This window comes from Zonotrichia leucophrys, chromosome 1 (genome assembly GCF_028769735.1).
Source record: "Zonotrichia leucophrys gambelii isolate GWCS_2022_RI chromosome 1, RI_Zleu_2.0, whole genome shotgun sequence".
In the NCBI taxonomy this organism is placed as follows: domain Eukaryota; kingdom Metazoa; phylum Chordata; class Aves; order Passeriformes; family Passerellidae; genus Zonotrichia; species Zonotrichia leucophrys.
The window spans coordinates 39168007-39186390 of record NC_088169.1 but is presented as its reverse complement, the minus strand read 5'-3'; the positions used below and the strand labels follow the sequence as shown (position 1 = coordinate 39186390).

Genomic DNA, 18384 nt, shown 5'->3' with positions numbered 1-18384 from the left:
TTGGAATTCTCTGGATGAAATATAGAAAAATATCTTCTAAGTTGCTGTCTAACCACTATAAGGAAAACCCAAGGCAAAAAATCTGCACTGTAGGATTTGAAAATCTCAAGATTGAAGTTCATCTGGGAATTACTTCCATCAAAGTTTACTTGCACTTTTGGATGCCTCACCCACAAAGCAGAGTTAGCTGCATCCAATGAGTGGGGAAAGTTTTCCTGACTCTTTCTTTGGACCACTGCAACATGCAGTTTTATCCCACTAGACTTTTTCCTTAGGCACCAGACAGGGTGACCTTCAGCATGATAAGAAAATACTGCCCTGAATCCAAATCTGAACTACATGCAAAACTAATTCCTTTCTAAAGGTCGTGTTGCAAAGTGTGAAGACCATACACAGGATGCCTTCATCAAATGCATTTACACACACCAGTCACAAACATCTGAAATGGCAGGAGATGTGACTTAACCCAGAAAAAGGGGCTGCTACCACTGAGCACCTAAGAAAAAAATTTCAACATCATCCAGCTAGTTCAAAAAGGAGATTAGCATTTGGTGACTGGCCATCTGACAAGGCCCATCCGCCAAAACTCTCACTCTACCTGGGAGAAAGCAGCTTGATATCTCCAGTTGATAGCGTGACTGGTACTCAAAGTAGGCAGGAAGACTTACTGCCAAAATTGGATTGCTGTGAAAGGGCTTCCCTGTCAGGGCATTGCAGGGAGAAGTATTAAAACACACAGCTGCAGACCTACAGTAAGGTCAAATAACTTTTTCAGGGATCTAAAATATTGCTGGGTTTCCAAGAGACCCAAATGTAAAATCTCAAATTGGTCTAGCCTTCAAGCCTTCAGGCTACCTCCAGCTCTAAAGAAAAACTGAACGAGACATTGACAGATTGTAACCAAAGCTTTGTCCTCAAATAGCAGCTGAAAAGCCCTTCTCATTAACTTGCCAGGTAGAAGGTGTACAATAAGTTGGTTTGGATTGTAGTTTTAATACTGCTGCTGGGCAATGGACATGACAATTAAGAAAAGAGTCAGCACAAAAGGCTAAACTGTACTAGGTAATGACTCTTGCTCCTGCTGCTTTGGCAGATGCCCCTAAGAAGGAGAAGGCATGAGGACGCCAAGCCTTTATTTGAGGCAAACTGGAGATGAAGACAAGGAGCTGAAAGGAAGAAGGTGGTAGTGATGTAGGAATTTGTGAAGAAAACTGGTCAAATCACACATCAGTGAACCCAGAACAGCCTGCTACAACAGGGACAAAAGGGTGGCAAGTATTTTAGGCACTGGAAAAAAAGCGAATGTGGTATGCATTTGTGCCAAGTACAAAGAGCGTAGTTCACTGAGTATAAAGGCAGGTCTTCCACACTAAGGAGTGACATCAGATTTGGGGGATTTTCTTGAAATTTATTAAAAACTCTGGTATCTTACATGAGAGAGTGAGCAGGGGAGTGAGGGCCAAACTACATAAGCAGTGATAAGAGACATGTGTAAAGACTGAGTACAAATTTATTTTATGTAACTAGAACAAAAAAGTTAATGATAGCACCTCTGATAGTAAAAAGCATGTTTTGGTGGGAGGTTTGGACTTTCCATGTGGGGTAGGATGAAAAATGAAGTTGGAACATTCATGAATAGGCTCTCACCTTAGTTGGTACACAAAGGGAGATAAAACAATAAAAACTGCAGGAAGCCACTCTCTCACTTCTGTCCTAATGTACAATAGCTCTGCATCCAATCCTCCTCACTTCCAATGTGCCTCCCTTTAAAAGGGATGTAGCAAAGGCAAATTGTTCTTTAGATGTTCAGGATAATGACTCTGGACCTTTTGTTATGTCAAGAAGGACTACATAAAATCACAGAAAAATAAGGTTGGATACGAACACTCTACAGGACATTAAATATAGTTCTCTGCCCCAGTCTATTTCTACTTTTCCCGAGAGAAGTTCCCACAGGCTGTTTTAAAGATCCTCAGGAGTGAAACTGGGAGCCTGTCTAAGAAATAGGTGCAACTTTACACCTACCACTGCAAACTTTTTTCCTAATGTCCTCTCTGACATGAAATTTTCATCTTGAAATTTTGTACGTGTACTTCTTATTCTAGTGTATTACAGAAAGAGTGACCATATTCCCTTTTGCACAGAATATTCCCATATTCTGTGCAAAAGTGTTATCCACACAAAACCTGTGATATGTCTACCACTCTTTTAAAGTCAAAAAACTGCTGAACACTCTTTATCAATTCTGTTAAAAAACTGCTGAACACTTTATCAATTTCTCTCTACATATATATTTGCTCCTTTAGACTCTCTCCAGACGATGCCCGTATGTTGTAAGACACTACAATTTTACATTTTTACATGCCCACAGTACTGTTGATCTCCATTCCTCCATTATGCTTCTAAATCACTTTATGCAGAACTACCTTTTCCACATGACTCACTATGCTGTATTTGTACAGCTGGTTTTTCCTAAGTGCAGTATGTTGTCCCTGCTGCCTTTCATCCAACTTTTCAGAGCATTTCTTCAATGTTTCAATACTGTTGTCATTCTAATCTTGTCTTTCGAAACATGGGCAGTCCTTCCCAACCTCACATCATCCTCAAAGCAGTAACTGTACCACCATGCAGGATATTAATGAAACTCCACAAAGCACATGGCAGACTTATGAGGATCCCTGTTCTTTCTGTTCTGATATTAATAGCATCTCACTGAGCATGTTTTTTAAGCAGTTTTGGACCTATTCTATGATTATTTTCCCCTCAACCATGTTTCTCCTGCCAGCTTACAAAAATGTCCTGTGAGACTGCTACAAAGCCTTTCTAAACTAAAGAAATATGACATTCAATTCACATGGCTGTTATACTGCCATAGGCAATTATATTTGTTTGACATGGTTCATCCTTTAGAAATCCATATTAGCTCCTACTCACTTCCTTGTTTTCTTCCAACTGCTTACAAAAGTTTTGTTTACCACAGAATTCTTTCAGGGAAAGAAGTTAAGCCTAAGTATCCCAGATATAATTCCCTGGCTTCTCTTGTCCTGTCTCCTTCCTCCTTTTATAGACTTCTACTGTTTTCCTGCTTCCCACTCACTCTCCACAAGTTCTCAGAACTAATAACATAGCTGAGATGATGGCTTCAATGTGCTCACAAATATCTTGGGATGGATGAAAATTGCAGCAATTCCTAGGCCTTACTGAATTGCATTAATCCAAGGGAGAGGAATAGAATTTAGGCATCACATTCAGCTTCCAGGCAACAATACAAAACTGAAAACAATCCTCTGGTTTTCAAAATAGTGTATTACACGGATTACTCATGAAAAGAGATCTGAAACAAAATGGAAACAGATCTCTTTCAAAATTCTCTCTCAGCATTCCTTACAAATGCTTGCACATCTAGAAGTGATTCTTTTGCACAGCATTTCAAGGTTAAATTGGATGTACTGTTATATCATCTGTGAATGTCAGGACATCCACAGCCTTCTCTATTAGTTGCCTGGATTCCTCTTGCAATATAAAATAAGAGAATTTTCCTAGCTTCCTTTATGTTTAAATCAAACACTACCCAATCACCCATCAGGCAGATTCAATGGAGATCACTCTTGGGATTCCATTTTTCTGGGAATGTCTGGTCTTTCCCTCAATTTTGTGATACACTGGAGGAAATTCTGACTTCTGGAATCCTCATCTCCTGCTGGTTTCCATGGAAAGCTCAGTACCCGCCAGACATTATTTCTGTACAGTGATTATCAGGTAAAAATCTTGTGGCTCAATATAAAACTTTCCCTGCAGCAAGGAGGAGATTATGTTATTCAAATTCTTGTATTTATACTGAGCCAATTTCCAAATAATGTGTAAAATCCACTCTAGTTTACTCAAAAAAACTTATTTAAAAAAAAATCTCATAAAAATTGACCGGCTGAGAAGAAATTCAATCAACTTTGATGGCTGCACTGAGACAGAGAATTGTGTAAACTTAAACCGCTCCAAATCTTAATACAGACAAGTACATGTCATTACTGAGTCAACAGGAGCTGAAATAATTGGGTTCTCATCATTCTATCCTAGACCATCACTAAAAAGTCATATTTTTGTTTAAAACTGAGCTGGAAAAACAAAAACAGTGTAAAATATGTGTTAAATTAATTAACAGTGTAATTACTTTGGGTAAATATCCGTATCCCAATTCTAATAAAAAACAGGATTTCTGCTTAGAAATCACATGCCCCGTGAAAGTGACAAGAGCCCAACTCCTGAAGGCTCTTTCTCCTGGGCACCAATAGTGCTCCCACATCAGCACTCTCATCCATTCCTCTGACATGAAGTAAACTGAATTACTTCCCTTTTTGACTGATGCTGTATTTTAATTGGTTTTGGTTGGGGTTTAAACAACATCAGGCCGGGAAAAGTAAATTTTTTCCATTTCTCATGTCCCTGAGGAATTTATCCTAGAGACATGCTACCAGTAAGAGAGATTGTTAGTAAGTCCCAAAGACAATAATAAAGCAGATCTGGTTGTCCACTAAAATCAATAAATTAATGTGCTCTGTTAAAGAAGTCCCATTACACTGATTTTTTCAGCTTGGGCTTTGATTTCTTCCCTTTCTCAGAAACCTAATTACTCATTCTTACTTTCCCACTGCTGATGTAAGACAGAATCTCAAATTCCTTTTGTTCTTTTTAATTGTATTTATTTCCTCTATTAGATATTTTGGTGAACTTTCAGCTTCAGAGTCTTTGAAGCTGTTTTCTGACATTTTCGTGGCTTATCCATAGACAGATGGAAAGATGACAAGAAGCCTCTTAGATCTTTCCATTACTCAGTAATTACTTTTCTTATCTGTTTTCCTGGGGATCTCCTGCTTTAAACAAGAAACTTTGCAAAGAAGGATTTTAAATTGACCTCCATGGTAACAGGCAGACAGGCCTACAGAAATATTCAGCCTATACCTTATCAAAAGTGTTAAAAAAAGGCACCTTAAAGAATGACTATGGGAAAATAGGTAAGTACTACAATTTATTACAATTTATGGCAGTTAGCCATATTAGCTTTTTCTCTTTTGATGAGACTTCCTTTCCCTTAGCTCCAGTGCAGACTGAGATTTACAAAAGGAAAATTTACTGTTGTGGAATACATATAAATCGATCATGTGCTTTGGAATTATTCTTGCGTAGTCAAATGTATCTTGGGAGCAAAAATAAAGAAAGAAGTAAGTAGCTACAGAACTTGTATAGAAAAAATTTCTTTCTCCGGTACTGTGTGAAAGTACCTTTTGTATACTGGAGGTTACCAAGAGTAAATTGCAATTGATCTGGGAACACAACTATTTTCACCCTATATTGTATATCTCTGAAATTAATCTCAGATATAACAAAAAAAACCCCCACAAACAAAAAATCAACCCTCTCAAACTGTTTAAAATATATAGATTTATCAAGATAATTGGATTTTATATTTCAAACACACCATCTTTTAAGCAACTAAAGATCCATACTATGGAAATCTACATAATATACCAATTCTTGACAGGAAAAGATATAGTGGTTGAAGATGCCATCAAGAAAAAAATTTTACAACATAGTAGAAAAAAGATAAGTCATAATCACTTATCTTAAATAGGAAATAGAGTAATAAAATTGTATAAGAAGAAGACAATATTCCTTATAGGGAAGACAACTGTAAGAATACAGAAAAAAAAAGGACTTATCAAACGACAACAATAAACTTTTCAGCCTTTGTAAGCAAGTCAGATTTTGCTGATTCTCAGGCAGAATGAAAACTCAGATTGTGGTTAGCTCACTTCAGTATTTTTGTTTGTCATAGCTAACATCAGAAAATGACTCAGGAGGTGGAGAGACAGGAGGTCAGGCAGTGCGGGCATTGAGAAGGATGGAAAGATAAAAGAACTTGCTGCAGTCAAAGAGGCAATAAGTGTCTGATGAAGACACCATGTCCTTTCAAATAAAAAAGAACAGGAAGATTTTAAGACACCATTTAAAAATGAAACTTGACTCTCCCATAATAATTCATAAGGCAGTGGACTTAAAAGTGATTTCTAAAATGTCAGAAATAGATGAAGTCTTGACCACAAAAATAAGATTTTACCCTTCCTGTTTGCCATGGAGTTCTGCATAATAAGAGGCAAATCACCTAAAATTAAAGCTCTCACAGGTGGTCACTAATTGGATGGTTTATTTTTCTAATCTTGACTTTGGAGCCCAGGATCTGGTTTGAAAAAATAATGAAAATTTACAGCTGTGTATCATTAAAGACAGAAGTTATTTAAGGACAAGTACAGCCAACTCTGGCCACTTTCCATTGCCTGGAACTCAGCCACCTGAAACAGACACACAGACTCAACCTCTGAGAGGAATGTTTAACCCTCATTATAAAATTGAGAAACTGAACCTCAAAACAAAAGTAAAATTTGGCAAGGCAATTTTAATACTTTTGTGCTCTATCACATCCCAGCTAGTAAACTTTCCCGCATTCAGAAGTGACATGTCCCCTTCTTTCTAACTATATTTAGGACCAATATCTGTCCATATTGTCCTCTTTTTGCACCAGAACTGTTATTTCTTTCTCTATATTTATTTTTCTAGCCCATGGTGGGAATTATAAATTCTGGAGCTAACTCCAGGAAGGTCAGTCCTGATATACATGAAGAAGGCACACCCTAACTCCAACCTGAGCTTCTGCACTGCATTCCTCAAAATTTAAAACAGGAACAAATAGGTGTAAGTCTTCACAACATATAATGATGAGTATTACAGACAAGAAGAGGAAATCACTACTTTCAAAGCAGGAATGAGTAGTATGCCAAAACTGAGGTATACATCCACATGTCAATAAGAAAGAAAAAATGTATCTTGTTCTTTGGAGGAGCACCATTCATCAGAAAAATTGGAGGAACAACTTTCAGGGAAAAAGTGGTGTCTAGTGTAACTGTAGTCATCATACACAATCATGGGAGCCCATTTAAAATTACAAGTGTGGTCTGGAGATGGCAAAAGTGATAAACTGCTTACTGAAGGTGCCTATCCCAGGTACCTTAAAAGTAACTTAAATTGGATTTCTAATACTTATACATCTAAAAACATATACTTGATGATATTGAAAGAAAAAGGAGTTAATGCGAGATATTCAGCTTCAAGTCTGAAATTCCCTCTGTTCTGCATACTTGACTTTTCCAACTTTAACGCTATTTTGGGCAGGTATTAAATTTTATTTGATACACTGGATATTTGTCCCTTTTAAGGTTTTCCTGTAATCCAGACTTTCAAAAAACTAAAATTGAAGGGTTTCTGTATACCATTAAAAAAAAAATACTAACACTTATTCAGAGAGCAGCCTGATATGTATAGAAAAAATTAACAGAATTTTATGGGCAGTGCCAAAGCTACAAAATTAAATTTCCATGTGGCAAACATTACTATGTCACATTTATTCTTTTTCTGCTGATTTCAAGGAAAAGTTATATTCAGTGACACAAGCAATTACATGACGTCCAGTCTTTCCTGCATTGTGTATTCCACTAATTTTTTTTTAAATAACATTCCATAACTCACAGAATTGCAGACCTTCTCATTACTACATGCAAATTTTTTACAAAGAATTTTTTCCCTATTTCTACAGGAAACTGTCAAAATATCTGTGCCATAAAGATTTTCTCTTAAAAAAGAGAGGAACAGTTAGAATGAAAGAACTTATCTGCATGAAGTATACGAAGGTCAGCTCCATATTTTACTATATCATTGATTATATAATTAGGAAAATGTCCCAAAGTAATTTTCTTTTTAATTTAACAAAATACTATATTTTGGTATTTGGTCTAGCATGTTCTCAGATGATTTTATAACCTTTTATGTATCTGCCACTTCTAATTTTATATTTGATACTTTTTAGGTTCTATTTTAGAAAAAGCTTTAACACAGAGTTTTGCAATCATCAGAAATTTATTCAGCTCACTAGCACATTAAGTGGTATTTTGCTTTCTTACAATGCTTACTCTATTAATTTTGTGTTCTGACAAATTCAAAACAGGAATAAAAGGATCCAATTTTGACTAAAATAAAGGCCACAACTCCAGATGCAAAATCTCCCTATCCAAAGGAACAGGGACCAAACAAAGAAACAGATGCAATATGTTTCTCACAATGTAATGGTACTCAAGGACACAGTCAAACCCTCAGTTCAACAGGACAGGTAAGCACATTATCTGTGATTTTGCGACCCATCTCAGTGATTCAAGAGGCTACATTGTACTTTGAGATAATCCTGTGGTTAAGCACATGTTGAATCAAGAACATGATGTATACTCAATCACCAGCATAAAATATTTATCATCAGTATTTTTCAAAGGCTGGGGAAAAAAAGGGTCTTTGAATCAGAGCATCAGGTCACAGAGAATTATTACTTCAGAAAGGACCTGAGATACTGGAAGAGGTTGCCCAGAGAGGTGGTGAATGCCCCATCCCTGGCAACATGCAAGGTCAGGTTGGACAGGAGCTCTGAGCAGCGTGATGTAGTTGAAGAAGTCCCTCTCATTGCAGGGATGTTGGACTAGATGACTGCTAAAGGTCCCTTCCAGCCCCAACTATTCTGTGATTGTATGATTCTTGGCCCATAAAAAGACATTCTAGGGAAAGAAAGAAGAGTGCAAAAGGTGATAAATCATTAATGACCTGTTACGTGACTTGTGAGGGTTCCTCGGGGTGAGAGAGATAGACGAGAATCTTGCTTCATGATCAGAAGGCTGGATTTATTATTTTATGATATATAATACATTATGACTATACTAAAAGGAACAGAGAGAAAAGTTCAGAAGCTGCTATGCTAAGAATAGAATGGGAATCTAAAAAGAAGAGAGCTCTCTGTGAATCTGTTCCAGAGAGCTTGGTCCTGTGATTGGCCCTTAATTGTAAACATGGAACATGAGTCAATCACAGGTGCACCCATTGCATTCCACATCAGCAGATAATTATTGTTTACATACTCTTTCTGGGGCCTCGGCTTCCCAGAAGAGGAAAAATCCCAAAGAGAGAATTTTTATGAAAAGATGGCTGTGACAGTGACCCAGGTCGGCCACAAGTGGCAATGCTCTTCATAAAAGTCCCCTCTGCTTTCCTGCTCTGTCACCTCCATGCCCCACCCAACATACAGAGTCACTCAGTCTCCTAAGTCAGACCATAGCCAAATGCTACAAATTGTAACCTCTCTGTCACACTTAAAATTTGTATTTTTCATAATTCTACTTTTGTTTCCTCAATTTGCCTTAGTACATTTTGCTGGACTGCTTTTAATCTATCACGCAGATTTTATATCTACTAATGCCAACTAAAATAAAACAAAAGCAATGAAAGAACAGGTCCACATCATGCCTGCACAGGTGAACTCACCCTGGCTGTGTGTCGTCAGTCACACAATGGTACGTAAAAGTTCCAAACATCTGCACACCCAGGATCCCATACAGGAGAAGAAAGAACAGAAGGAAAATTGAAACGCTCCATATTTGCTCTCCAGAACGCCTGGCAAAAAGATAAACAGGTCATTGAAAGCACAGGCAATGTGAAGCCTCCTCTGAAAAGAGTAGAATCTATAGAATAGAAAATATGCTCATGCAAAGAGAGCAGTATTTCATCCTGCAGAACATTTCTCCTTAAAACTTCTCTCACTCTGTGCACAAATAGAAAACGGGGCTGTGATTTTTTTCTAAGTATCTAAGCAATTAAACCAGCTGAAAACTGCAAAGGGTGGGAGAAACACGCAAATAAAATGTGCAAAATCTGGCTTTTGTAAAATACTATTTAATGACTCATACACATAAGATACAGTAATGAAATAAACTTGATACAGAATAAAGACCAAAAACTCTTTCAGATTACCATGACATGTTTTTTGCCATTACATGCTGTACCAAGCACACTTACATGTGGTTTTTTTCCTGTCTGTATACACACCAATATAAGCACACTGGCAACTGGAATGGTCAGGGCATATGCTCATGCAATGTTATTTATAAATATCACCCTACTAAGGGTATTCACTTTGATTATTAAATGGCCATATTAATGGAACAGAATTTACTGCCATTGGTTGAAAATTGCTGGCTACATTTATTAGCAAAAATAATTAAAAAATTATTTAAACATTTGAAATTTCTGATTGTTTTCTAAAAAACTTGATGATTCCTTAAATATAGAAAATAAAAAGAATTTTTTAGCCAGAACTAAAACTCAGGAGAAAAACACCCATTAAACATGAAGGGTTGTTGATTGACTATACAGTCAGTCTTTTAAGTCAAAACATAAATAAGCTTTGTTATTTTTCAGACAACAGCCTTACTTACTTCAAGATATTTGTTATCCTAGTTCTTGGCAGCTCAAAACGAAAATATATTCGGAATGCTCGGATCATAATGAGTGGTCGTGGAATCCGTAACATGCCCCAAGGTGACATCTGGTCAACGATTTCAGCTATTTCAAACACCTAACAAAGAAAAGAATCAACAGTTTGTCTTGAAGACTCTGTCCTGTCCTGCACCTGTGTTCACTTCCAGAGCTTTTAAAAGTATTAATATAATACATGTTTTTTATTTTAATTTTCAATCTTGGATTACTTTACAGTTTATTTCTACCACACTTATTAGAAAGAAAAGTATTTCCAAGTACTTTAACTCACTTCTAAATTACCCTAATGAAAATCACAACATATACTCTGCCCATGTTCATTAAGTTTGAGTCGCAAACAACTCAAGAAGACTATGCAAGCTTGTGCCAGCTGCCTGTTTCTGTGCTAGTCCTACCCCACATGTTTCTCACAACATTGTTGGAAGTATTAATATATTTTCAATATGAAAATCAGTATCTGTTAACATTGCACAGCACTGAGATTTTTACTGTGATATAAAAGTACATGTACACAGACTGCCTATAAGTTGCAACATGTTTATAAGTTCTCCATTTAATTCCAAGTGCATAACAAAATTGTACATTTCCTAGACTCCACTTACCATATAAATTTCAGCCAAGGCACAGGACAGGGAACCATTTCTTCAATACACTGACAGGTTACGCACTCAATAAAGAGTATTTAGCTGAATGATTGGGTGTAAATATCTTGTTTTAATCCTTGTCTCTCACTCTCGGAGAGTAACTGCTTGATTTAATGTTTGTTCAAAGTACTAAGAAAATGGAGAGGGAACCTGGTAATTCATAAACTGGGTAATGTACAGTTCTTATCTGTAACAATCAACATTCCTTCTGCATGTGTACAAGATGTACCAAAGTCTCCCCTGCGTAAAAAGCGTAAAATTACAATGTGTGTTAAAATTGTCAGAAATTTTATAAGTGCCTAACAGCAATCACTACAGAACTTTTACAATCCTTATGTTATTGTAAGCTCAACGTCACAGTTTTCAACCTGTTCTTATGCAGAAAACCAGCTACAGTTAAGGACTAATTGATTTGCAGGACAAAATTTCCCCTATACCTTAACGCTGCAATTTTTTGGAAAAAGTCCAAGTTCCTTGCTTTATAAGAAATGATCAAACTGCTTCCAAATGTTTTGGGTTTTTTTCATTGTGCTTTAATATGAGTTTTGAAAAATGGCTTGTTAGGTATGAGTGACACTGTATGAAACCACTCCTGTCACGATATCATTACAACTACAGAATGGCAAACATCTACCATTGGAATAATTCTCCCTTAGGTGCCTGAGATAGTCACAATGGCACCTACTAGACTCACTGGATGGAAATGAGTACAACTGTCATGTGGAGTAAGAGAGAAATGTCTCTCTGAAGATCCTCTTTCTCCTTCTGTCTGCACAGGGTTTATGTCAACAAGCATCAGATCAAATAAGAAAAAATAATCAAGATAAATTCTACTACTAATACAGATATGCTGCAATGTGCAATTATAAATCTGTTGAATTCAGCATGGTTTTTTAAAACAATTTGATCCATGTACAAGTCTACCTTCACAAATCACATTTATTTGATTGCGCCATGTATTTTTCACAATTAAGGAGCTATTCATTGTAAAAGGGAGTGAAATGATTACCTGTAAAACCAGTGACACCCAAAGACAAAAGACCATGAATCCATCAAACACACACCAACGATCCTTTACATAGGAGCTATCACCCTACAAGAAAGGAAAGCTAAGAGGTTAATTTTTGTTTATTGTCAGAATTTACAAACTTCGTAAGTAAGAGCTCTTGGAAGAGGTCTTTAAAATTGCACAGCTCTTCCTGTGCATTTTTAAAAAGCCATTTTCCAAAGACTCCAAAAGACTAGTATCTGGATCAGAATATACTGGAAATATATACACATTGTGTGGGTGAATAAATACTAACTTCATTCTTGCATGATATTTCTAAGTTTGTGTCAAAAAAACCTTACAAAGACTGCTGTAAATCAAAAATCACACAAAAATGAACACTGGACTTACTTTTCCATTGTATTTTCCGTTATAAAATATTTACACAGGAAGATCAGTGTAAAATGCTGGCAATCTAGTATTGTGCTATTCAATTATTTCAGTATTGTTGAACAGCTTCAATTAAATCAGCATCATTTTACATTAATTTTTTCATTAGTTCTCAATCATGTTCCATGCTCTGGAGAAGCATTGCTATTTCAAAAGCACTTGACAGTAACCACTGTAACATCAGAACACGGCTTTGGTGACAGTCCAATCCAGAGATCACTCCTAAAACGCAGCATGGAGAATTCTGCATCCAAGCTCAGTTTCCTTTACTCTGCACTATTCTCAACCTTTGTTCCAGACTGCATGTTTCAATATCCTCATGTTCCACACCATTCCAGACAACATGCCCTCTACTGCAAGCTATAAAAACACTTCTTTGTTGGGCTGCTAATGCCTGACACTTCACTTCAAACATTGAACTTAAAAATATCTACATTTATTAGACATATTATGGCTGAGTGTTAGATAGCTTTGTGTACTTTGTGGAGCACAGAGGAAGTTGGGGAAAAACGCATGTAGAGAGATGAAGCTTGTTGAAAGGGAGACTAGACAAAAATACACCTAAGGAAAGTGGATATCCCATTCATGTAGAAACATATGCAGAGAAAATGACAGCACATCTCAGGACACAAAATCACACCTTTTTAAATGAAGTTTCCCACAGATTTAATAAGTCTTCCCTGTCTTATAGGCTCTTTGGGTCCTCTTAAGTGATCTTCCACGTGCAAATGGCAATGTTTGACATCCACTTTTCACAGTCTAATTGGGGAAAAATAATTGTCATGTCTCAAGAATCTTGAAGCCATTGCTGGACTTTGGCCTCGTATGTGAGTCCTGGCTTTATAAACATTTTTCTTTATCTCAGTTATAGTTATTTCAATATTTTTTTTAAAGTCTCAGCATTGTCATTGATTCTAAAAGCAGAGACAAGATGTTTTGTTTTAATCTAATATTTTCAGGGGCATGCACTATCCTAAAAAATGATTTATTATTTCTTGCAATAGGTGACAGCATGATATATTGTGTAAATAGACACAAAATACATTTAAAAATTTTATTTCAGCTGCATAAATTCTTCAGAGTAGAAGTGAACTGTTAGGGAATCGGGAAAATACAGTAAGTGATTTTCAAATCAGAAGTAGAGAACAGAGAACTATGGCACTAGTTTTGTACAAAGATTTTCTAACATATAAGGATGTTAAAGTTCTCAATTCAAGAACCATGAGGAGGAAGACCGCAAATCAGGGAAGCAACAAGACAGAAACTTTTGCATCATAATTCTAGCCTGTCATTCCTGAAGAAAGTAGACTTAGTTCCCCACATAAACTCTGAGCTAATCAGTAACTCTTCACTCAGGGCTGAGAGAACTCAATTATTTAGTGGTTATGCTCAGTACCAGTGAAGCAGAAACATGTTATTTCTCCACAGAGATCAGCTACTCACACTCTAAATCTCTTTCTCTGGAACAAATCTCCAATGAGATTTGCATCAACATGCTACTTGAGTCCTTCAATTGTGGCTCTGAACAAAAATGCTGATTGGTCTTTCTCTTGCTGAAGAACTCCTTGAAAATTACTTTTCTCCTCTTAAGCACCCTTTGTCTAAACAAAAAGTCTTCCCTGAGTTTTACTGTGCAGATCTGAGCATGAACTTAGGCAGAAGTCCCTGTATTCATCCTCCTCTGAATAACCCACCAAGCTCTCCCTGAAAGCCAAATCTTTTTTTAGAAATTGCTTTTTCTCTCCACAATAGATGTGGTATGATTGAAGCAGCTTTGCTGTTTTCTCTTTACAAAGGAAGATGTCATGACCCTTTCCAGTCTTCTCACCACTTAGGCTGCTGCAGCAGCTCAGTGCTCTCGCTGTCACACCCAGCCTGCTTCCACAGCTACACCCTCCCAGTAAGGGCAGCTTTCAGCATCACCCACAGAAACTCCACGCACCTGAATTACATCTGGAAAAACTACTCCTTTTAGGGGGGCTCCGGGCTCTTTCCACTTTGATGTAGAGAGGCTATAGCTAAATCCTATTAATGTCATTTGCTGTTTGTCTGGCAGTGGATGTGATGGGAAATCTTTAATGCTTTTATTCTGTCTATTGACATGGGTGTGTTAGTTGATGTTGGAAGCATTTTTAAGGCACGACCACATTCTGCTTAATGCAAAAATCAGAATATAGGTGCTACTTCCATGAAAAATCTAATTCTGGCTAAACACAGGCTAGAATTTTTATTAATAGCAATGAACACTGAGTTTCATTCACATTTGAAAAAAATCTTTAGGCTGAAATACCACACTCATGGTCAATGACAGCTCTTAGACGTGGAAAGGAATACAAATAAATGACATTTAAATACCTCTGGTGACATTGTACCTAAAATAGCTCAAGTATTGCAATGTGTTAACCCCACAACCTTTTTCCATTGTATCTGCTGAAATCTAAGAAATATTGATGAAGTTTCATTTAGCACTTTTTAATAAATGCACTATTCCAGAACATGAAGGATTAGTACTGTAGACAAGAAGCCTTGTACACTAATCAAAACCTCTTAAAGTCATTAAAATTGCTGACTTCTACTGCCTACAGTGGATAGCGGATTCTTGATGTGCACAGCAAGTCCTGAAAACTTCTCCAGCAACACAATTTACAGCCTATCTAGACAACAAAATCGTTTGCCACTCTTCCAAAATAAAGCACCACAAGGTGTCGGAAGATTCACTTTCTTAACTGTGCTGAGCACATTAAAGATAAAATGCCTGTAGCCAATATTAGGTGCCCTGAACAACCATTAACAAGTTCACAGGGGAAAAAAAATTAAGACCTAATGCATTGAAAATGTGAGTCAGTACAAAATATAGAGAGAACCATAGACAGAACTAATAACACTTGAGGCAGTCACTCCATGAGAGCCATTACGGTTTAACTCATATAAGAAAGGAAGACTAGACAGACTGCAATTTTTTAATAAACGCTTATTTCATTATCAACCTTGCTGAAAACAAAATCTCTATTAAATTAATCCCCAAACTGCATAAAGCAATCTGCTTGTCTGCTAATTTTCTCAAGTGATTTCAGTATCTCAGTGGCAAGGTAGACAGCTTAGCTAGATGATAGCACAGACATGCCCAAGGTCATTTCTGCTCTGCTCGTCTCCTAACACCTCAGGAACACCTTGGGATGAATAGCAAGTCCCTGCAAATCAACAGCCTCCTCTGCCTCCTTGCTTGCCTTCAGAAATTTTTGTTTCCTTCTCATCCCTGACTACAACCTGTTCTCTCAACCCTTTCCTCCTGCCTCTTTCCACCTGACACTGTCTAAAAGCTAAATAAAAGAAGTAATATGACTGAAAGCTAAATAAAAAAAGTAATATAATATTTGCCCTGAATAATCAGATTTACCATTATTTGGAAAGGAGTCCTGCAGTGTTGGATCTCTCATAGAATCCTAGTCTCCCACTTTTCCTCACAGTCTCTGACAAATAGGAGAGCTGAAAGAATGCAGAGATGTAGGGGAATAGAATATAGGTAAATAAAAGTAGTATAGAAAGTAATCATATCCCCTGAAGAATTGCAGCTGGGTTAATTATTAAAGATCAGGAGCAGGCCTGATGTTAACAGGCCACACCTGTAGCCAATCAGAAGAGTGTTATAAAAGAGTGGATTGGTTGATTGAGGGGAGCTGGAGTCAGTTGGCTGCTGTGAGGACAAGGAAGAGTCAGTGCCTAGAGGAGGTGCCTACAAGAAACATCAAGGAGGTATGGAACTCTAGCAATGTGGAACCTTTGCAATGTACTGACAATAGACCTCTTGCACTATAATGATAATACAGAGAGACCAGCAAGCTTAGTAACAATGAGCTACTGTGCCATTCTATCATGATCACTGGATCCTGCATGTGCTGGTAGTGGTTAAACAAAGCATGTCATCAACTCTGGTATGTCTTTTGGATCATCCTGTGGGCTGCTTTGTAAAGCACTACAAACAAGCATTAAGGTGTAGAGGCTGAAATTAATGGAGATTTTAGGAGCAACAAAAAGTGGACAGGATGAAATAGAAGGAATAGAGGAGTTAAGAATTTGGGAGTGTATTTTTTTCCCCTCCAGATGCTGTGTTCATTATAACAGAAAAAGCAAACTAGAAGAGAGCGCAGCTGAGTTAAGGAAACCAACCTTCCCTCCCCCACTCTCTGCCTCCACACAAACACTGCAGGGCACAGAGGTTTGAGTGGGACACAAAATTAAATCAGAGCTCAAGGGAGCACCTTGCCTAACCTTTCTCTCTCTTTGCATATACAGATACATATGTACTCACAGAGGGTATGTATCTCCTACCTGGTCACAGACTACGAATACATTCCTTACATTTTTGGTTCAGCTTTAAACTTTTCCTATTTACTAAAAAACCTGTATTTATAGTCTGCTTAGTAGCAGAACAATAGGGACAATCCAGTCCAGCCCCCAACCTGACCAACACTTTCAATATTTTATTCACACAGTAAAGACAATGAAGACATCTGGCCTAATCAAGAAGGAAAACTGCATCTGACTGTTTTCAATTCTCCTTTTCCATCCCTCAAACTAAAACTATTTCGCTAGTGTCCTCATGCGTCGAACAAAGGGCAGGAAACACACGCAATTGTGAATTGCTTAGTTAGGACCATGCTAATGACTAATGAAAGACTGAAATATTTTAAATGAGTGGCTTACCTCTAAGTTTGTTCTCAACAACAGTGATAGGATCACTTCAAAATAAACCAAAATATATTTACTTTAAAACTCTGTATTAGGGGGAAAAAAGAAACAATGCATGTATGTGGGAATGACAACTTCTCATTTTCTGCATGTCTTCTTTATGATAAAGTATCTTCATTCATAAAGACAGAATTTATATAAAATGTACTCACATAACAGCAACTGACTTAAAACAGCCAATGGAATTACAATTTCTGTGTAAAAATTAATTCTGAATGGCTACAAGTACAATATCATAACTGTATCATCACTGAACTAAACAAGTTCAATTTGTAGCTACTCATGCATTGTACTGAACTGCTCCACCATCAGATGCTTTAAGTAACACATTCCATAGTACATAATTTATCTTTTTCCGAATAGATAATGTAATATTGAGAGCAATCTTCTATGCTAGAAAAAAGGGAAAAAATCATTAGATGTTACAGCACAAATCCCAAAATTACTCTATTTTTAATTAATACAATGAAACACAGCTCTTGCTAGTCCTTTGGGTAAGAGAAGGATGCCACACATGCTATGGACACACAACAACATAGTTTCAATTGATTATTACAAAAAACCCTATAATCACTAAAGACCCACTACTTCATCCTTTGCAATCATTACAATAATTGATTTTGAATTGAATTTGTTGAGATTTTCAGATTGTTCAGGAAACACCAATAAAAATACAAGGCCAAACAACTATTCACTAAAGAACAACTTCAAACTTGTTTTTAAGGCAAACTAGATTATGTTTAATATATGTAATTAACTATACTAAATTTACTATTTCATGTTTCATATCATACTGGGTGGATATTAAACTACAGTGTTCACATTTCATATGCTATTTTTAACAGAAAAAAACAATCAAAAAGACTGTAAAGGAAGAAACAATTCTGGCTGTGAAGCAAAACTCCAGACTTTCAGATGGACAAAAAGGGACCATTTTACTTGCTAATAATCCTATAATAATCTCAGTGTTTTCTGTAAAAAAAAAAAAAAAAAAACCAACAGGGTGGGGGAATTAGTAAGAGTTAAAAACCACTGTTTTAAACCAAAACTTAAGTTAAACAAACCTCACAAAACAAAAAGAAGACCACACAACCCTCTCCCAGCCCCAAACTCTGGGGGCCTGAATATATGTTGTAT

At 36.8% G+C, this 18384-nt stretch overlaps 1 protein-coding gene across 2 annotated transcripts in view; it reads right to left on the bottom strand.

Annotated features, from left to right (window-relative positions):
- The window catches only part of NALCN (sodium leak channel, non-selective), a 224441-nt gene that overhangs the window by 182394 nt on the left and 23663 nt on the right, over window positions 1-18384 (bottom strand). For both annotated transcript variants that reach the window (XM_064712115.1, XM_064712124.1), the window contains exons 4-6: window positions 12070-12153; window positions 10356-10495; window positions 9406-9534 (exon numbers count right to left, since the gene is read on the bottom strand). In XM_064712115.1, coding sequence (XP_064568185.1) covers window positions 9406-9534; window positions 10356-10495; window positions 12070-12153 — 353 coding nt within the window. The remainder of the gene's footprint in view (window positions 1-9405; window positions 9535-10355; window positions 10496-12069; window positions 12154-18384) is intronic.